The sequence below is a fragment of the Rhinopithecus bieti genome, unplaced genomic scaffold (assembly GCF_001698545.2).
Source record: "Rhinopithecus bieti isolate Rb0 unplaced genomic scaffold, ASM169854v2 scaffold_7580, whole genome shotgun sequence".
Lineage (NCBI taxonomy): Eukaryota > Metazoa > Chordata > Mammalia > Primates > Cercopithecidae > Rhinopithecus > Rhinopithecus bieti.
Window position 1 is genome coordinate 1,967,069 of NW_016805470.1, and position 19,061 is coordinate 1,986,129.

Here is a 19,061-nt window from a genome sequence, read left to right on the forward strand (position 1 = left end):
TATATATATATATTGAATGAAGGGCCGGGCACAGTGGCTCAGGCCTGTAACCGCAACACTTCGTGAGGCCGAGGCAGTAGGATTACTTGATCCCAGGAGTTCGAGACCAGCCTGGGCAACAGGGTGAGACCTCATCTGTACAAAAGATTTTAAAAATTAACCAGCCGTGGTGGTGTGTGCCTGTAGTCCCAGTCACTCAGGAGGCTGAGGTGGGAGGATTGCTTGAACTCAGGAGGTCAAGACAGCAGTGAACTGTGATCGTGCCACTGCACTCTAGCTTGGGCGACAGAGTAAGACCTTGTCTCAAAACAAAACAAAGCAAAACAAAAGGAATGAAAATCCCTTTCCCTCCTCATTTTGATTCCTTGGTTATGGACTCTTCTAGTCATTTTTGTATGCATTTATATAGGTACATGTAAATGTACACGTGTACTAGGCCCATTGTTTTGCAACTTGCTTCTCCCCCATGCCCTTATCAGAATGCCTGATGAGCTTCTTTTTAGTCCCGCAGACCTATGTAATATGCAGTGACTTATGTAGTCAGATTTCTGGGCGTGAGCATTTAGATGGGTTCCACCCTGTTGCCATCTGAACAGTGCTGTGGTTAGGATTCTTGTATATTGGTCATTGTGTACATGAGCAAGTATTTTTTCTACAAAGAAATAGAATTGCTAGGTCAGAGTGAATGAGCATGAGGTTGTGTGTCTGGGACAGATTGCGTAGGGCTTGGCAAGGATCTCGGCTTTTACCAAATACGATGGTGGTGGTGGTGGTGGTGAATCAGTAATAAGGCAAAAATCACGGACATATGAAGAAATGCAACAGCAGGTAGACATAAGAAAAACGATTAACCTCAGGAGTAAAAGATCTCAGAACAACAATTTAAAAATTGCTTTTTACTTATTAAATTAGCAAAATTAAAATAGAACCTAGTAGTCCTTGCTGTTGGCAGAGTGAAGTGGGATGGACCCTTCATTCTGTATTGATACGATTTCAAGTTACGTATCTCTTCTGGAAAGCAAGTTGGTATTATGGCTCTAGAGTCTTAAAGGCATCATTTAGACCTTTTACTCAGTAAGTGTTTTGTTTTGTTTTGTTTTTTTTTTTTATACCAGTCACACAACAAACATTTAGAATCTATTATGTGCTGGGTTGTGAGTGAGGTCCTAAGGAGAACCTAGGGAGCTTTTAATGATATAGAAAATGGATATGTTTTATTTGTAAAATAGAATATACAATGTAAATAACATCAATTAGGCTAAGAAAATGCATTAGAGTGCTAACAGTATTGGAGTTATGGGTGTTTGTTTAGCTTCTTCATATTCTTATATAAATATTTTATATAAAATATCTTGGGTGCTGTGGCTCAACGCCCGTAATCCCTGCGTTTTGGGAGGCCGAGGTGGGTGGATCACCTGAGGTCAGGAGTTCGAGACCAGCCTGACCTACATGATGAAACGCTGTCTCTACTAAAAATAATAAAAAAATTAGCTGGACATGGTGGCGGGCACCTGTAATCCCAGCTACTCAGGAGACTGATGCAGGAGAATTGCTTGAACTCCGGGACACAGAGGTTGCGCTGAGATTGCGCCACTGCACTGTAGCCCGGGCAACAAGAGCAAAACTCTGTCTCAAAACAAACAAACAGGCCGGGTGCGATGGCTCACGCCTGTAATCCCAGCACTTTGGGAGGCCGAGACGGGCGGATCACGAGGTCAGGAGATCAAGACCATCCTGGCTAACACGGTGAAACCCCGTCTCTACTAAAAAAAATACATTAAAAAAAAAAAATTAGCTGGGCGTGGTGGCGGGTGCCTGTAGTCCCAGCTACACGGGAGGCTGAGGCAGGAGAATGGTGTGAACCCAGGAAGCGGAGCTTGTAGTGAGTGGAGATCGTGCCACTGCACTCCAGCCTGGGCGACAGAGCGAGACTCCATCTCAACAAACAAACAAACAAACAAGCAAACAAACAAAAAGAACTCATGTCTTTCAGCAATATATGTGTAGTATTCATCACTCATAAAATTTGTTACTTTATGTGATTGTGGAAGTTTATTTTTTCAAAGAAGCACTATAAAAGTTTTATAAGAAAAGAATAGGGCCGTTGATTTCAAATCTCATTAGAAATACAACTCAGAATAAAGGAAGCCTAGCAAAAGATTCAGATCTGTTCCTCAAGGATCCAGAACTAATAGGGTAGCCCTATGTATTTATCACAGGAATTTGCCTCTCTTCCTGGATGTGGTTTTTAAATTATAAGGACGGATTTGTTTTTAATTTGTGTCTGCTACAATTTGACATGTCTGTGCTTGTGCTTCCCTCTATAAGAAGTGTGTTTTCATTTCAGTGGCCTCATTGTTCCTGAGAGAGATGGCAATGAGACTGTCCCTGAGGTTGTTGCCACATCAGGTTATGTCCTGCTGCATTTTTTTAGTGATGCTGCTTATAATTTGACTGGATTTAATATTACTTACAGGTAAGATTCTTAAGTCTAGTATTTGTGGTTTCATTCAGGAGACTATCTACTATGTTTTTACAACAATAATGGCTAACATAGATTGAGAGCTTACAGTGTGCCAGGCATAGCATCAGGCAGTTTACATGGATTTTCTCATTTAAAATTTTTCTATAAATTCATTGAGGTCTGGGCTCTGTTTTTCTACTCATTTATAATTGAGGAAACTGACAGGAAAAGGTTAAGTAGATTGTCAAAGTAAGTGGTGGGAACACAATTTAAACCCAGGTGTTGCTGCTGTTGAACTTCTAGAAGAGGGGGACTTTTCTGCTAATGGGCAAAAACATTGGAATTTTACAAAGTACAGCTCAACAAATATTAGTAGTTGTCATGTACTCAATAGTAGGAGAAATCTGTATCATTAAAGTACCTTGATAGCCCATTTATCCCCCCCTTTTAAATTCTGAATTATATTGTTTCAAAGCACTGTCAGTACAAGTATCTTATGTTATTATGGGATGCATTATAGTTCAATTCTTTTTTTTTTTTTTTTTTTTTTTTGAGACAGAGTCTAACTGTCATCCGGGTTGGAGTGCAGTGGCACAATCTCGGCTCACTGCAACCTTCACCTCCTGGGTTCAAGCAATTCTCCTGCCTCAGCCTCCTGAGTAACTGGGATTACAGGCACCCACTACTATGCCCAGATAATTTTTTGTATATTTAGTAAAGACGGGGTTTCACCATATTGGCCAGGCTGGTCTCGAACTCCTGACCGTGATTATTCTGCCTCTGCCTCCCAAAGTGTTGAGATTATAGTTGTGAGCCACTGCGCCTGGCCATAGTTCAATTCTTACATTAAGTTAAAGTAGCCTGCCTTCTTCCATCTGAAATGAGTAGATAAAATTACTAAGGAATTTTAAATATACCAATCTGGGCAGTAACCTTAAATTCTATTATATACAAATTTTCAGAGACTATACAGAGGAGTATGTACCATTAGGATGGTGGTTTATTGTTGGCAGTTTGTTTTATTCTTTTCCTTCCCAAACTTCCAACCATGAATTCAGCAATTCTGTAAAGCTTATCATTAGCAGGCTACTAAGAAGAGTAGGATAATCCTCCCACCCTTGAGGAGCTGACAGTTCTGCAAAAATCTCCTCCCTCTTTGTAATTTCTTTGACTTTATGAGTTATTTATTCTTATCCTCTTATTATGAGAATCCAGCAGGGTTGATTTGATTTCATTACTTGTACCTCAGGCTCTAGCTATGCAGTGTTGAGCAAACCCATTTGGACTGAATCTTTAAGTACTGAAGTTATGCTTGTGAATGAACTGAGACAGTGAGATTCTTAAACCTGTGTGGGAGAAAGTTCTGCTAAGTTAATCGAAGTGTTGTGTTGTGTTCTGTTAATGTAATTTTCCCTGCTATTTTCACAGTTTTGACATGTGTCCGAATAACTGCTCAGGCCAAGGAGAGTGTAAGATCAGTAATAACAGTAATACTGTTGAATGTGAATGTTCTGAAAACTGGAAAGGTGAAGCATGTGACATTCCTCACTGTACAGACAACTGTGGTTCTCCTCGTCGAGGCATCTGCAATTCAAGTGATGTCAGAGGATGCTCCTGCTTCTCAGGCTGGCAGGGTAGGAGCTTCTTTCATTTTTACTTTTTCTTCCATTTATAGAACATTCCCAGCTAAATAAATAGATTGACTTTATTCTTAGCACCTATATAGTTTATATTACTCAAATACCAGGTAACATTTAAGCTTGAAACATCCCTCTATCCAGCTGCTTATGAATTTCAATTTCATAGATGTGTGGTCGTGGTCTCTAGAATTATGGAGGGTAGGCTGTTTTTTGTAACCTGTTTGTGAAAGTTGAAGAACTTGGACTCGGTCATAAAAGGATGTAGCAGAGAGCCAAGCTGGGAGGTCGGACAAGAGCTGACAATAATGATATTTCCTCAGAAACACACTCTTAAGTTCGGAGAAAATTGGAATCAGTTATATATTAGAATATTAAAGGAATTAGCGAATAGTATTATCTACAGAAATAATTAAAGAAGCTTTAGGGAATTCTTTAAGGGGTGAGTGATAGTAACTGTTATTAATTTCGTGATTTTCCTTGTAAACTTACCCCTTCCTCAGAACCTTTTCATTTTGAAAGGAAATATGCTTGTTTAAATACCTTAGTTTGTTGGGTTTGGCTGACATTGTAGAGTTAATAATTGAAGCATTTCAGTATCTACCATTGTGCAAATATTGCAGCAGAAGCCAAACCTCCCAAGAATGGAGTCTGTCTCTTCAGTTTGTTTAAGTTTCTTGATTTACCAGAAGATGGATAGTTTGTATGATTGCTCCCAGGTCTAGTTATCACACTTATTTGTCCATATCCACAAATTCTGCATCTGCAGTTTCAAACAACCGTGTGTAGAAAATATTCAGAAAATATAATTTAAAAATATATATAAAAAAAAGATAATACGGGCTGGGCATGGTGGCTCACGCCTATAATCCCAGCACTTTGGGAGGCCAAGGCAGGTGGCTCACCTAAGGTCAGGAGTTCGAGACCAGCTTGGCCAACATGGTGAAACCCTGTCTGTACTAAAAAATACAAAACTTTAGCTGGCCGTGGTGGCAGGCACCTGTAATCCCAGCTACTCAGGAGGCTGAGGCAGGAAAATATCTTGAACCCTGGAGGCGGAGGTTGCAGTGGGCCGAGATCATACCACTGCACTCCAACATGGGTAACAGAGTGAGTGAGATTCCATCTCAAAAAAAAAGATAATACAAATAAAATATACACATATGAAAACCATTTACATAGCATTTATATTGTGTTAAGTATTATAAGTAATCTAGATGTGAGTTAGAGTATATGGCAGGATGTGTGTAGGTTATATGCAAGTGCTACACCACTAGTTATAAATTAGGGACTTTGAGCATCTGTGGATTTTGGTACCAAGGGGGTCCTGGAACCAATCCCCTGTGGATATTGAAGGATAACTATATATGTTATCTTTAAGATTTTTCATGTGAATTAATTATTTATTTATCTGGGCTTTCTCCTGAGAGTTGCTTAAGCAGGTATTTCATTACCAAAAAAACTCTAACCTGGATCTAGTCAAGTCATCATTAGAAAGTATGTGATTTACCCTTGGTCAATGCCCTGAATAAATTAAAATAACAAATTAAAGGTTTTGTCTGATATTTAAATGCTAAAGGAAAGACTATTATTTAAATGTTATATTTAGATGATTAAAACTTGAAATGCAGTAAGCTTTAAAGCTGTATTTTGTGAAGCTAATTCATTATGTTTTTATTAGGTCCTGGATGTTCAGTTCCTGTACCGGCTAACCAGTCATTTTGGACTCGAGAGGAATATTCTAACTTAAAGCTCCCCAGAGCATCTCATAAAGCTGTGGTCAATGGAAACATTATGTGGGTTGTTGGAGGATATATGTTCAACCACTCAGATTACAACATGGTTCTAGCGTAAGTTGTTTTAAACATTTTTGCAAGAAGCTTAGTTTTTTATTTTGAAAATTTATAAAGCACAGATAAGCAAAAATAAATCACCAGTAATTCTACTACCTAAGGAAAATCCCTGTTAATATTTTGGTAGTAGTCTTTCAAATTGTTTTGACATATGTTGAGTTTTTAAAATTGAATGCTACAAAAAATTCATTGTCATGATACCATTCATGTTTTCAAATACTGTCTCTGATGTTTTGCTTTAAGTTTTGTAGTAAGTTCTATATAAGTGGGGATTACTTTATCTTTTAATTTAATTAATAGTTCCAAGGTCAAATGGTTCGAATTTATAGTTTGCTAGTGGAAATTATACCATTGTCTAATACGTCCCAGGGTTCAAAGTCTGTTTGCTGATCCCATGCTGCTCATTTTGAAGGGAGAATATCTGTTGTCATAGTAGAATTAGCTGTGGAGGTGGACTTGTAGAAAATAATTTATAAATTTAATCTTGCTGATTTTATTACCTGGAACTTTTTTCTAGGCATTTTCTATTAATGAAGATTGTCCAAAAAACCAGCATCTGTTCATTAAGGGATTCTGGAAATACGGCAGCGGTGGCCTAGTTTCTGCATCCCCCCATAGTCGTTAAAACACATTGTACAACTGGTCTAGCAAAATCAAAGAAACACAAGCAAATTCTGTAATAAAACTTGGTCAGACTGGGCACAGTGGCTCATGCCTATAACCCCAGCACTTTCAGTGGGTGGACCACTTGAGATCAGGAGTTTGAGACCAGCCTGGCCAACATGATAAAACCCCATCCCTACTAAAAACACAAAAATTAGCCAGACATGGTGGCGGGCACCTGTAGTCCCAGCTGCTCAGGAGGCTGAGGCAGGAGAATTGCTTGAACCTGGGAGACAGAGGTTGAAGATCAGATGGTTGTAGGTGTAGAGCCTTATTTCTGGACTCTATTCTGTTCCATTGGTCTGTGTATCTGTTTTTGTACTAGTGCCATGCTGTTATTGTTACTGTAGCCCAGTAGTATAGTTTGAAGTCTGGTAACCTGATACCTCCAGCTTTGTTCTTTTTGTGTAGGATTGAACTGGCCCAATCTCTATTCCCATTGCTGCTGCCTTAGTTCAAGCCCTTTAATTTCTGATGAGACTCCTGCAATGGTCAGGTCAGGTTAGTAGTCTTCCTCCAGATTCTTTTCTTTCCCCATACATAGATTCAAACTATTTTCTTTGCCTGGAACACAAATGCTTTCCTGAATATGAGTTTAAAGTCACATATTATTACAGTTTTTAGGTATACAGATTTTAGGCATTTTCATGGTTTTCATCAGAAGAACTGTTTCCCAGCACTGGGAGTGGCACAGGTGGCACCCAGAGATCTCATAGAAAATTGGATCTCTACAGAGCTTTTCTTACACATCCCCCTTCCCTCTGGGGGAAAGAGAGCTGTCAGTCTCTATTCTTTCTTGGCTGGACAACCCAGAGGAAGCCCCAGAGCTGTTCAGGGGCTCATGCTGTCTTTCCAGACTCTACCTCAGCAAGTCATTTGTGTGGGCACTCCTAGACTGTGTCATTGTCAATAACTGCAGCCCCTCTATAATCTCATTCTAAACGTTCCACATTCTACCCCCCTTCTGTGGTGGACACTGTTGGTGCCTTGCCTAAATCTCTTTATTTTTACCTGGCTGGTGCACACAGTTACCTGATGCGGTGCAATTTGGCTGTTGTCAGTTCATAGCTGACCTCTCTCAGCAGATTGGAGCTGTCTTACCCAGGAACACCTAGAATACTATGCTCTACCACCAGGATAGCCCCTAGTATAGTGACCAACCAGTTTAACTGGAACTCTCCCAGTTTTAGCACTGAGTCTTGTGTCCCAAGAAACCCCTCAGTACTGGATGAAATGGGATGGTCACCCTGGCCCCCAGCCACTGACTGGCTGGCTGGGTGGAGGTACGTGAGTCTGACCCTGCTTCTACATGGGAAAATTCATGTTCCAGGGCTCCCCTTGGGATCAGGCAAAAGCTATACTTCAGCTGAGACCACCTTTTTGCTTATCCTCTCCTTCTTCCTGCTGCCTTGCTTATCTCACTTCCTGATGTTTGTCAAGAGAGCATTCCCTCAGTAAATCACTTGTACAGGAATCCCCATCTCCAGCTCTGCTTGCAGGAAATCTTACCTGAGACACTTTCCAATCTTTTCACATCTTTCTCTCTAATACCCTAATAGTCTTTGATCTCCACATGGGTCCATAGTTCATTGATTCTTTCTCTCTCCCTCTCCTGTTCTCCTTCTTAACTCTAATATCTTCTTTTCATTTTCAAATTCCTACCACCTTTTCTTCTGTTTTCATTCTCAGTTAATGGCCTTGCTTCCTGCTTCTCTTCTGAAAGATAAAGGTCAGAAAACTATTTCCACAAACTCCTGCCACCACATTTCCCCTTCACCTACATCTGTGCCCCTTTATCGTCTTCTGTAGATCAGTGCTGTCTCATAGAAGTTTCGGGCATGATGCAAAAGTTCTGTATTACCCTGTCGTGTCACTGGCCACATGTAGTTATTTCACACCTGAAAGATGGCTAGTGTGACTTAGGAGCTGAATTTTTTATTTTCCATTGTTTGTTCTCATCTTACTTGATCTGGCACCAACATTTGATGTAGTTAATCCTTCCCTCCTCTTTTAAACACTTTCTTTAGTTGACTTCCAGGATGCCACATCCCCTTGATAATTTTTTTAATTCCGTATTCCTTCTCAGCCTCTTTAGCTGGTTTCTCTTCAACTGACTGACTTCTGAATGATGTCAGACCAGGGCTTAACCCTTGGTCCATTGCTGTGCTGTCACTCTTTTGGTGACCTCATATAGTATCTTGGCCTTTTATACTTGGTGACTTCCAAATTTGTATTTGCAGCCTAGACTTTTTATCTGAGCCCCTATCTCCAGCTCTTTAATTGACGTCTCAACCTTCTGTCTGTGTACTAGGCATCTAGTGCTCAGCATGTCCCACACTCATCTTTTTCTCAAGGCTGCTCTTCCCCCAGATGTCCCTATCTCAGTTAATGGCCACTCCATCCTTCTATTTACTTAAGGCAGAAATCTTGGGTCATCTGCGACTTCTTGTTTCTTGACACCCCATATTAGTATATTTATTAGTTATCTCTTGCTACATAACAAATTACGACAAACTTAGCAGCTTAAATCAATTTGCATTTATTATCACCATTTTGGATGGTTAGGAGTCCTCTGTAGTCAAGTTGTCAGCTGGCCTGCATTCTCATCTAGAGGCCTGAGTGAGGAAGAATTCATTTCCAAGCTCGCTCAGGTTGCTGGCAGAGTCAATTTCCTTGTGGTTATAAAACTGAGGGTCCCAGCTTTCTGTTGGCTATTGACTTGAGGCTGTCCTCAATTTACGGAGGCTGCCTTCAGCTCCTAGAGCTTACCTCAGTTCCTAGAGGCCACCTAGTTTCTTGTCAGCTGGGCTTCACCAGTATAGCTGCTTAATTCATCAGGCTGCAAGGAGAGTCTCTAGACTGAGTCTGCTAGCAGGATGGATGTCACAGAAATGATATCCTATCATCTTTGCCATATTCTGTTGGTTAAAAGCAAGTCATAGATCCTGTTTGCCTCCTAGGGGAGGGGATTATACATGGGTATGAATACCAGGAGGTGGAGATCATGAGGACTACCCCAGTGTCTGTCTGACACGATAGGTCAAATCTTGTTAGCTCTACCTTTAGAATCTATCCCAAATCTGATCACCTCTAGTGCTGCCACCATGAGAAGAGAAGGTAAAATTAAAGGCATGAAAGTGATTATGCCTTCTGCTGTTATACTAGATGTTATGAAAGGCGCATATTTACCATTATGTGATTTTACCCTAGCATCCTCCCTCTCTCTTGACGCAGGAAATGGGAGTCTTTAGATATTTCCGTATGTTCTCCTTCTCATACCGTAATTTCATATTAAGCCCCCTCAACTCTGTCACCAAATACATGTCATATTTATTCTTTTATCTTTATGTACAGCCTGTTATTATCTCTTACTTAGTCTTCAGCAGTAGATTTCTATCAAATCTATTTGATTTGATATTTCATTTCCATTTATTCCTATTAATCAAATTGCTAAACATGATCTGGGGTGCCATTTAACAACATAAATAGTATCATTTACTACCTTCTTAAAACCCATCAGTGTCTTGCCTTTGGACTTAAGGCCCTGCATGATGTGACCACTGTTTACCTTCCCAGACTCAGTCTTTTCCTATCCTGCCATCATTCACAGCACTCCTGCTCCACCAGCCTGCTTTCTTACCCGAAACGTACAGTGTACATCATTACCTTAAGAGCCTGTGCGTTTGCCATTCCCTTGGTCTAGACTGTTCCTGCTATTGCGCCTCAGGGCTGGTGTCTTCTCACCCTTTAGATCTCAGTATGGTTTTCCCACAGAGAGATCATCTCTGACCATCCAGTTCAGACATTTCTCCCTGTTGTTCTTTTTTATAGTCCTCATTTTCTTTATGGCATTGTTCGTGATTTTTGGTTACGTCAGTGCATGCTGTTGTACTTCCTCATTGTCTGGCTTTGTGAAGTTCTTCAAGGTTAGGGACCTTGTTTACTCACTGCACTCAGAGCTTAGCTCATAGAAGGTACTCAGATAAGTATTTATCAAATAAATGGGAGAGTAAATGATTTATTTCCTTCACAAACATCTATTCCTGGAAATATTAATATCACCTATTACTTTTTTTTGACTGACATACTTCATGAGCCACATTGTTTTTTGGATCATAAATTTTTTTTTCTACTTGATCAAAACATGATTTTCTACAGCTTTATTGGTTTCATGTAAATATTAGCATAGTTCTAAATAATGAACTTTCATGAAAAGTTAATTTAGTGATTCATTTTAGAAGTAGTGTTTCTGGAACTTAGATTTTTTTTTTTTTTTTTTTGAGACGGAGTCTTGCTCTGTCGCCCAGGCTGGAGCGTGGTGGCACAATCTCGGCTCACTGCAAGCTCTGCCTCCTGGGTTCACACCATTCTCCTGCCTCAGCCTCCTGAGTAGCTCGGACTACAGGCGCCTGCCACCACGCCTGGCTAATTTTTTGTATTTTTAGTAGAGTTGGTGTTTCATCATGTTAGCCAGGATGGTCTCAATCTCCTGACCTCGTGATCCGCCTGCCTCGACCTCCCAAAGTGCTGGGATTACAGTCGTGAGCCACTGTGCCCGGCCAGATTACAGATTTTATAGTCATTTATCCTCTTACATGAAAGTATTTTAGGAATTGCTCTTACTGTCCATTTTCCTCACATTCCTGTTAATGCAAAACTTTTTAGTTGCATTAAAAAGCAGTTCCCCTTTTGTTACCCAATGGTCCTCTTGTGAAATAAGTGGTCTTGGTACCCTGGATTAAGATTGGCAGTTGAAACTTTATTACCAAATTTCTTTCTCTGGAGCAGAAGAGAGTTTTTTTTTTTTTTTCTTAAGTTTAAAAAAATAATAATAAATCGATCAGCCGTCCACCAGATAAGCAAAATAACATCACCGAATCCAATAAATGTGAAAGCAGACTCATGGAACACCAAGTGTGACCTGACCTCTTACATACCCCACGGAAACAACACTGGGGGAGATTCTGATAATTCTCAGTGATAGCCCAAAATCTAGAAGGGAGCAAACTGAGTGAGCATTACTGTTTTTGACTGTAACTAAAGAGTAGGAGACATAGTTGCTGGGGAGCATCAGGTGAAAAGGGGAGAAATTGACCAAGTGGCTGATTCCCTACCCAGAACTCAGGGCTTCTATTTAAATTAGAATATGATCTGAGCACTGTGGTAGACTACAAACAAAATCTCAGAGGAGAGGAGAGTCTGGATATTTTATTCTAACCGGCTGCACACCCTCTCATCTGAGCCCCAACATTTCCTTAGACTTCAGAAGAGTAGATAGAACATAAAATACCAGCCCTCACACTAAAGCTATGGAAAGGATGGAAATTCGATAAACTTGTCTTAGATAAAGTGGGAACAGAACTAAGAAATCACCCACACTTTGCAAATAAAATGTCTGGAGAGCTATGTCTAACCTCAAACAAGATGAAAGAAATGGCATTGTAGCTAGTGCAAATATTCTATGATGAAAAAATAAAGAGGAAGAAAGACTGCAGCCTATAAAATCTAACAAGAACCCATCATGGAAGAAAAGCAGCTTCAAGGAGTAGAAGGAGATTCCTTCCAACTGCTTCGTGCTGCAGATCAACTTAATAAGAATTTGAATTCAGAAAAACAAGCTAGAAGACAAGAAGATGATAGTAACAGAAGAATTGGGAGGTTGTAGGCCTAAAGAAATACGAATAAATTAGATGCAGCAAAAATTAGAATGAAAATTTAATTACTGACAGGTTGAGATAATTGTGTAATACATTGGGAAAAAAAACAGAAAAGCAAAAACACATGAAGGACAGGTGATCAAATAGAACTATAATTGCTGTCACTGAAGAAAAGTACCTAACACACGTTAACAGATGGGTTGAAACAGCACAAGGCGTTTCAGAAAAATTCTGTAGTTTCTCAATGACAAAACCTGATTTGATCAAGTTATTGAACTTTTTGTGCTTGGAGTGTATCCAAGAAAAATAAAGTCATTGAACTTTTGGGGTAAAGGACAAATTATTATTTGGGAAGCCTCAGGTAGTTTTGTGCCGTCTGCTGGCTGGGGTCATGTCTAGTCTCCACAGAGCCTTTGCCTTGGTCTTTAGGTGGCCCGATTGGGTTACCAGTCTATTATGGAGTTTGAAACCTGTACCCTGTGGTACATGATGGTCATTGGCTTGCCAGCCATCCTAGAGGGGTCAAGGGAGGTGCTGTCACTCTATGGAAGACATCTTTTTCTGAATTCCTGGAATCTGTCTTTGTTATCTTGGATTCAGTTCCCAGAAGGAGCATTTATCTGGTACTTGGAATTTATGTTTTATTGCATCAGTATTATTGTTCTTGTCTTATTTTTTTTTCTCTGTGTTGAGAGATGATTAGCATGTTGTTTAAGTGTCTTTTGGCAGTTCACCTTAGCCAGATTTTGGGGACCTGCCAGCACCTAAGTGTTTCTGACAAGCTCTTGGTCTGACTTGTTGACAGAAGAGGAGCAAAATACATTAAGAGACAGATTGGGCACTCTCTGTGCCCTTTGACAGAAATGTGGAGACCTGTTTCTGTGCTTCCTCTGTTTCTTTCCTTTCTTTTAAACTTACAGAAATAAGCCTCTGGCTTGAACGTAAGGTCTATATGTGTAGTCGGAAGCTATATGAGTCCTCGGGAGTCACCTTTCATAGCCAGAATTCCACAGAAGCTTTGCAGTGGTATGCAGTCCATTTTATAAAAACATATTCCTGGATGGATTTATTTCTATTTGAAGTAAAATACAATATCATGTCATAAAAAAATAGAGGTTGCGGGTAGGCAGAGAAGAAGAGAGAATGAGAATGATTCACACTTCTTCAGGCTTCCAGGCAGAAAAGCAAACCATGAAAAAAGAGGGAAATAAGCTGGCCACAGACTTCTCCATAGCAACATTTTCAATACCAGTAGTGTTCAAGGGAGCAACATCTGCAAGGTTCTGGAGGAAAAAAAGGATGGTCCAAGAATAGTATACCCAGCCAAGGTGTCATTCTGCTGTAAACCTGGAAGGTGGATATTCTCAAACAGGAGTGAATTCAGGGAAAGAGTACTATGAGCTCTACTTAAACAAAACAAAACAAAACAAAAACCCACTTGACAGTGAAATCCAGAGGAGAATTGAAGAGCTCAAGAAAGAGAGGTTGTGGTAAAGGGACTATTAGGAGATTGATTCAGCTAAAATTCAGGACTAAGTAACTATGGAATTACTTTTACCAATTGTAGTGCAAATGTTAAGGACTTGGACATTGTAAAAATTTTATAATAAAAATTGGAAGAAGAAATGAGAGGAAATGTGAATGCTAAGATTTTCAGCTTTTAAAGCAAGAAGTTAGTGAATTCTGTACAAAATAAATTGCATATAACTTTAAATTCAACCTCTAAATAATTTTCATGTATTTTAAGTGTGTAATATTCCAAACATATGTAAAATAATAGTTGGTGCCAATTTATATGCAATTTATATTTAATAGTTGTCACCATTTGTTATATTTGCTTCAGATCGTGTATAAAATATTTAGGATAAAAAGAAAGGCTTAGAGAAAAATAACACCAATGGGTTCACCACCAGGTTAGAAAATAAAACACTGCTAACACAGTTGAAGTCCCTTGTATGTCCCTCCAAAGTCCCAGAGATAACCTGTATCCTGATTTTGGTATCAGTTCATACTTTCATATATATGTTATACTTTACATATATGTTATACATTATATATATATGAAAGTATAGTAGAATTAATAAATTTTCTGTTTTTAGTCTTTATAGAAACAATATTTTGCAGTGTGCTATTTTAGCTTAACATTGTTTTGAGATTTATGTTGACATATGTTGCTGGAGTATATTTTTCATTCTGTATACTTATTCTTTATGTTATCTATCTGTGTATATTACCATTTATTTGTTGATTTTCAGTGGATGGACATTTATTTGCATTCCTTTTTTGCCATTGTGACAAACTTTCTTATACCTTTGTGCTTATATATGATAATGTTTTTCAAAATGTTTTAAGTACTTGGAATATCCAGGTAAACTTTTATAGAAAAGAAACATTTACTTAAGGTATAGCAATATCATTTATTTCTTTTTGGTTTATTTTTTTCTATTTTATGAAAATAATTAAAATTAACTATTAACATTATCCTCTTATATGCGTAGAAAGATGTCTGGAATGATGTTTACTTAATATTAATGATATTTATTTCTAGATCATGGAATGTGGAAACTTTTTAAAAAACTTTTGGCTCTTTATTCTTTGTATTGGTTACATTCTTTATAATGAACATGTATGCTTTTTATAAAAACAGTAGAGTTTTTCTCAAAAGCAAAAACTCAAAAGTGAGTACTTTAAGATATTGAATGTGATTCTTCAATAACGCATGAATAAGTATAAATTGCATGGCAGGATTATAAATTATTTTCTTTTTGGCATTTTTGTATTTTAAGGTCTTTATATTCATAGTACAAGTGAAATGCTATAATGGTATTCTGGCTTTTGAAAATGTATTTTAGTCAATTATGTAAAGAAAAGGAAAGATTAGTAATTTTCTTTTACTTATCATTCCTTTTTTGGTACCTATCTTTAGTTTCTCATGATTAAATAAAAGTTATTGTAATAAAATTTTGAGTCCCTTGAGTACAGTACAACCTTTAAATGATTTAGACTGTTTATAGAAGGGGTTTTCAGGAAGTGCTAGAACCTTCCAGTAGGTTTGTATTCCTTTCTTTTCCCAGGATTTTATAGTCCAGCTCCTTTTCCCAAGTTATCACTTGTCCAGTGGACCCAGGTGTCAGGTTTATTTGTGAAGGTGACAAGTGCCCCCCTATATCCATGGTAGATTTAGTAAGCATCTCCAAAGTGGATTATATCACAAATAAAATAGTATGAGATGTTCTGTCTTATTAGTTGGCTGAAAATGTGATCTGTTTGTTTTGTAGGTATGACCTTGCTTCTAGGGAGTGGCTTCCACTAAACCGTTCTGTGAACAATGTGGTTGTTAGATATGGTCATTCTTTGGCATTATACAAGGTAAAGTATCTCTGCTCTGTGCTAAGCAAGAAACTAAGTTTTCCTCAGTTACTTCATGTATTACATAGTTGAAAAGCTACCTCAGTGTTGGTTTTAATTGGGGAAAACTTTTGTTGGGGCATTATAAAATTGCCTAAGTTATAAGTAGAAATTAAAATGGAAACTTTTCTAACTCAAGAGATTCTAATGGCTTCAAACTGTAATGGGGTGTTATAATTATGGCACTAAATGGTTAAAGATGTAGATTAAAAAGTGTAGATTAGCTTTTATTCTCATAAGCAAGTTTAGCCTAGAATAGCTACGTTGTAATGTGGCTGAATAAACATTTTCATTTCCTCATTTTTGTAGATAGATGGTAGGATGAGGCAACTTTATTTTTCCAAATCCTTTTATACTGTAAAAGATTCATGTGAGGAAGTCCAAGAAAACTGGTAAAGTATTAGAGATGTAAAATATGATTAGTTTTATTTCCCTTTTCCTTTTTTTGTCCTTTTCCTAGTAATTCACTGAAAGGTGCCCTTTGCTAACCCTTAAAATGTTTTTAATTTATTTTTTATTGAGGTAAAATATACATATATAATGATACCATCTTTACCATTTTTAAGTGTACATTTTGGTGGTAATAAATACATTTACATTCTTCTTTTCCTTCTTCATTCTCCCCCGCCAGCCTGCCAGCCTCTGGTAACCACCAGTCTATTCTCCATCTTCATGAGATCCACTTTTTTAGCTCCCACATATGATTAATAATGTGATATTTGTCTCTCTGTGCTTGGCTTATTTTACTTAACATAATGCTCTCCAGTTCAATCCATGTTGCTACAAAATGACTGAATGTCATTCTTTTTAACAGCTGAATAATGCTCCATTGTGTATATATACACCGCATTTTCTTTATCTGATTATCCATTGATAGACATTTACATTAATTCCATGTTTTGGCTATTGTGAATTGTGCTGCAGTTAACATGGGAGTGCAGATATCTCTTTGATATGTTCATTTCCATTCTTTTGGATATATACCCAATATTGAAATTGTTGGATCATAGGGTAGTTATATTTTTAGTTTCTTGACTAATCTTTTTTAAGCTGAAAGTAATATTGAGCTTTTGTTCTTCTCTGTTCTCAGATTTAATCTTTTCAGTGTTTTTTAAAATTTTGTTTGCATTTTTTTCCTAGGATAAAATTTACATGTATGGAGGAAAAATTGATTCAACTGGGAATGTGACCAATGAGTTGAGAGTTTTTCACATTCATAATGAGTCATGGGTATTGTTGACTCCTAAGGCAAAGGAGCAGTATGCAGTGGTTGGGCACTCCTCACACATTGTTACACTGAAGAATGGCCGAGTGGTCATGCTGGTCATCTTTGGTCACTGCCCTCTCTATGGATATATAAGTAATGTGCAGGAATATGATTTGGGTAGGTATATTTTTTCCAGTAGATGCCTTTTGAACATCAGATTCAAAACCTCTAAGCTTATTATTTTGACTGTTTAGAAAGGTTCAACCTCATATTGATTCAGTACTTTATCTTGAAACATAGTTAACACTGGGCCCGGGCGTGGTGACTCATGCCTGTAATCCCAGCACTTTGGGAGGCTGAGGCGGGCGGATCACCTAAGGTCAGGAGTTCAAGACCAGCCTGGCGCCAACATGGTGAAACCTCATCTGTACTAAAAATACAAAAATTAGCCCAGCATGGTGGTGGGCACCTATAATCCCAGCTACTCAGGAGGATGAGGCAGGAGAATCGCTTGAACCCGGGAAATGGAGGTTGCAGTGAGCCAAGATTGCACCACTGCACTCCAGCCTTAGGAACAGAGTGAGCCTCTGTCTCCAAACAAACAAACAAACAAACAAACAAACCCCAACATAGTTAACGTTGATGTATTACCAGTGAAATACAGATTATTGATACTCCTATGTAGTATGTGTTTTTTACTGTCAATTTGGTAAGGAGCCAAAGATGACCCAAAGTACTTTGGGTATTTAAAATAAATAAAAAGAAAATGGTTCAAAACAACAAATATTAAAGAAAAAAAGTATTTGCCTAGCCCTTCAGAGATTGATTTAGCGGAGTATGATTTACCCTTAATATAAAATATTTCCTTTGGTTAAATTTCATTGTATCTGTTGTTGTGCAGTAGGAATACCAGGTATAATTAACATTTTGTGAAAAGTAGGCCTATAAAATATGTCTGTATACTGGTCACCAAAGGTTATAGGGAATTAAATGTTCATTTGAGTGGAATCTGATCTTTTTATTTTATGTATTGAGACAAGATCTCACTCTCACACAGGCTGGAGTGCAGTGGCACAATCATAGCTCACTGCAGCCTTGATGCCCTGCCCTCAAGTGATCCTCCCACCTTAGCCTCCCTAGTAGCTGGGACTACAGGTGTGTGCCACCACTCCTGGCTAATTTTTTAATTTTAGTAGAGATGGGATCTTACTATGTTGCCCAGGCTGGCCAACACAGCAGGCTTCAAGTGATCCTCCCACCTTAGCCTCCCAAAGTGCTGGGATTATACATGTGAGCCACTTCACCTGGCCCTGAGTGTTTTAAATTTAGTTAATTCTTTTCTTACATGGCATATTAGTACATCAGAACATAGAACAGACTGGAATTAGGCCACATGGCTTTGTTACAAGTTTAGGTGACTTTCTTTAAAAATATAAAGATAAAAAAGTATGTGTATCAGGTCTCCTGAAATCCCTTCTCATGCCCTAAGCGCTTTGGACATTTTCAGTAGTAGAGAGGAGCCTGCCATGCTTGCCTTTAACTGTTTTTCCTTTCCAGATAAGAACACGTGGAGTATATTACACACCCAGGGTGCCCTTGTGCAAGGGGGTTACGGCCATAGCAGTGTTTATGACCACAGGACCAGGGCCCTGTATGTTCATGGTGGCTACAAGGCTTTCAGTGCCAATAAGTACCGGCTTGCAGATGATCTCTACCGATATCATGTGGATACCCAGATGTGGTGGGTACTTTTTCTTGAGCTTTCACTTTAAGGTGTAAATTCTGTAGAGGCAGTTGTTGAGAAAATATTGTGCTATCTTTTTGTTTTTATGCCTGGCAGATAATTCTGTTCAGCATTATATATAGAGAAATTGGGAAATAAACAGAGGGTAATAAAGTAGCTAGTATTTATTTTGTTGCATTATTCTGTAATTCTGTAGTAGGTTGGTTAGAAAATGCTTAGAGTTTTTTTTAACAAATGTAAAGCAAATTTGAGTTATGAAATAATGTAATTGTAAAGCGATGGTTTCTCTTCTGTTTCCTCACCTATTTGATACCCTGCTATGGATACTGTTTTATATTCTGTCATAAAAATTATCATTTTGAGTAGCTGTGCAATACTCCATTTTGTGGGTATGCTGAGACTGTGCAGGTGAAAGTTTTGGTTTCTTT

The 19,061-nt window shown here is 38.4% G+C and overlaps 1 protein-coding gene across 3 annotated transcripts in view; it reads left to right on the top strand.

The window, feature by feature from the left end:
• ATRN (attractin) overlaps positions 1–19,061 on the top strand; it is a 190,050-nt gene that overhangs the window by 70,279 nt on the left and 100,710 nt on the right. For all 3 annotated transcript variants that reach the window (XM_017872612.1, XM_017872614.1, XM_017872613.1), the window contains exons 4-9: positions 2,348–2,476; positions 3,893–4,098; positions 5,783–5,951; positions 15,553–15,643; positions 16,823–17,066; positions 18,447–18,630. In XM_017872612.1, coding sequence (XP_017728101.1) covers positions 2,348–2,476; positions 3,893–4,098; positions 5,783–5,951; positions 15,553–15,643; positions 16,823–17,066; positions 18,447–18,630 — 1,023 coding nt within the window. The remainder of the gene's footprint in view (positions 1–2,347; positions 2,477–3,892; positions 4,099–5,782; positions 5,952–15,552; positions 15,644–16,822; positions 17,067–18,446; positions 18,631–19,061) is intronic.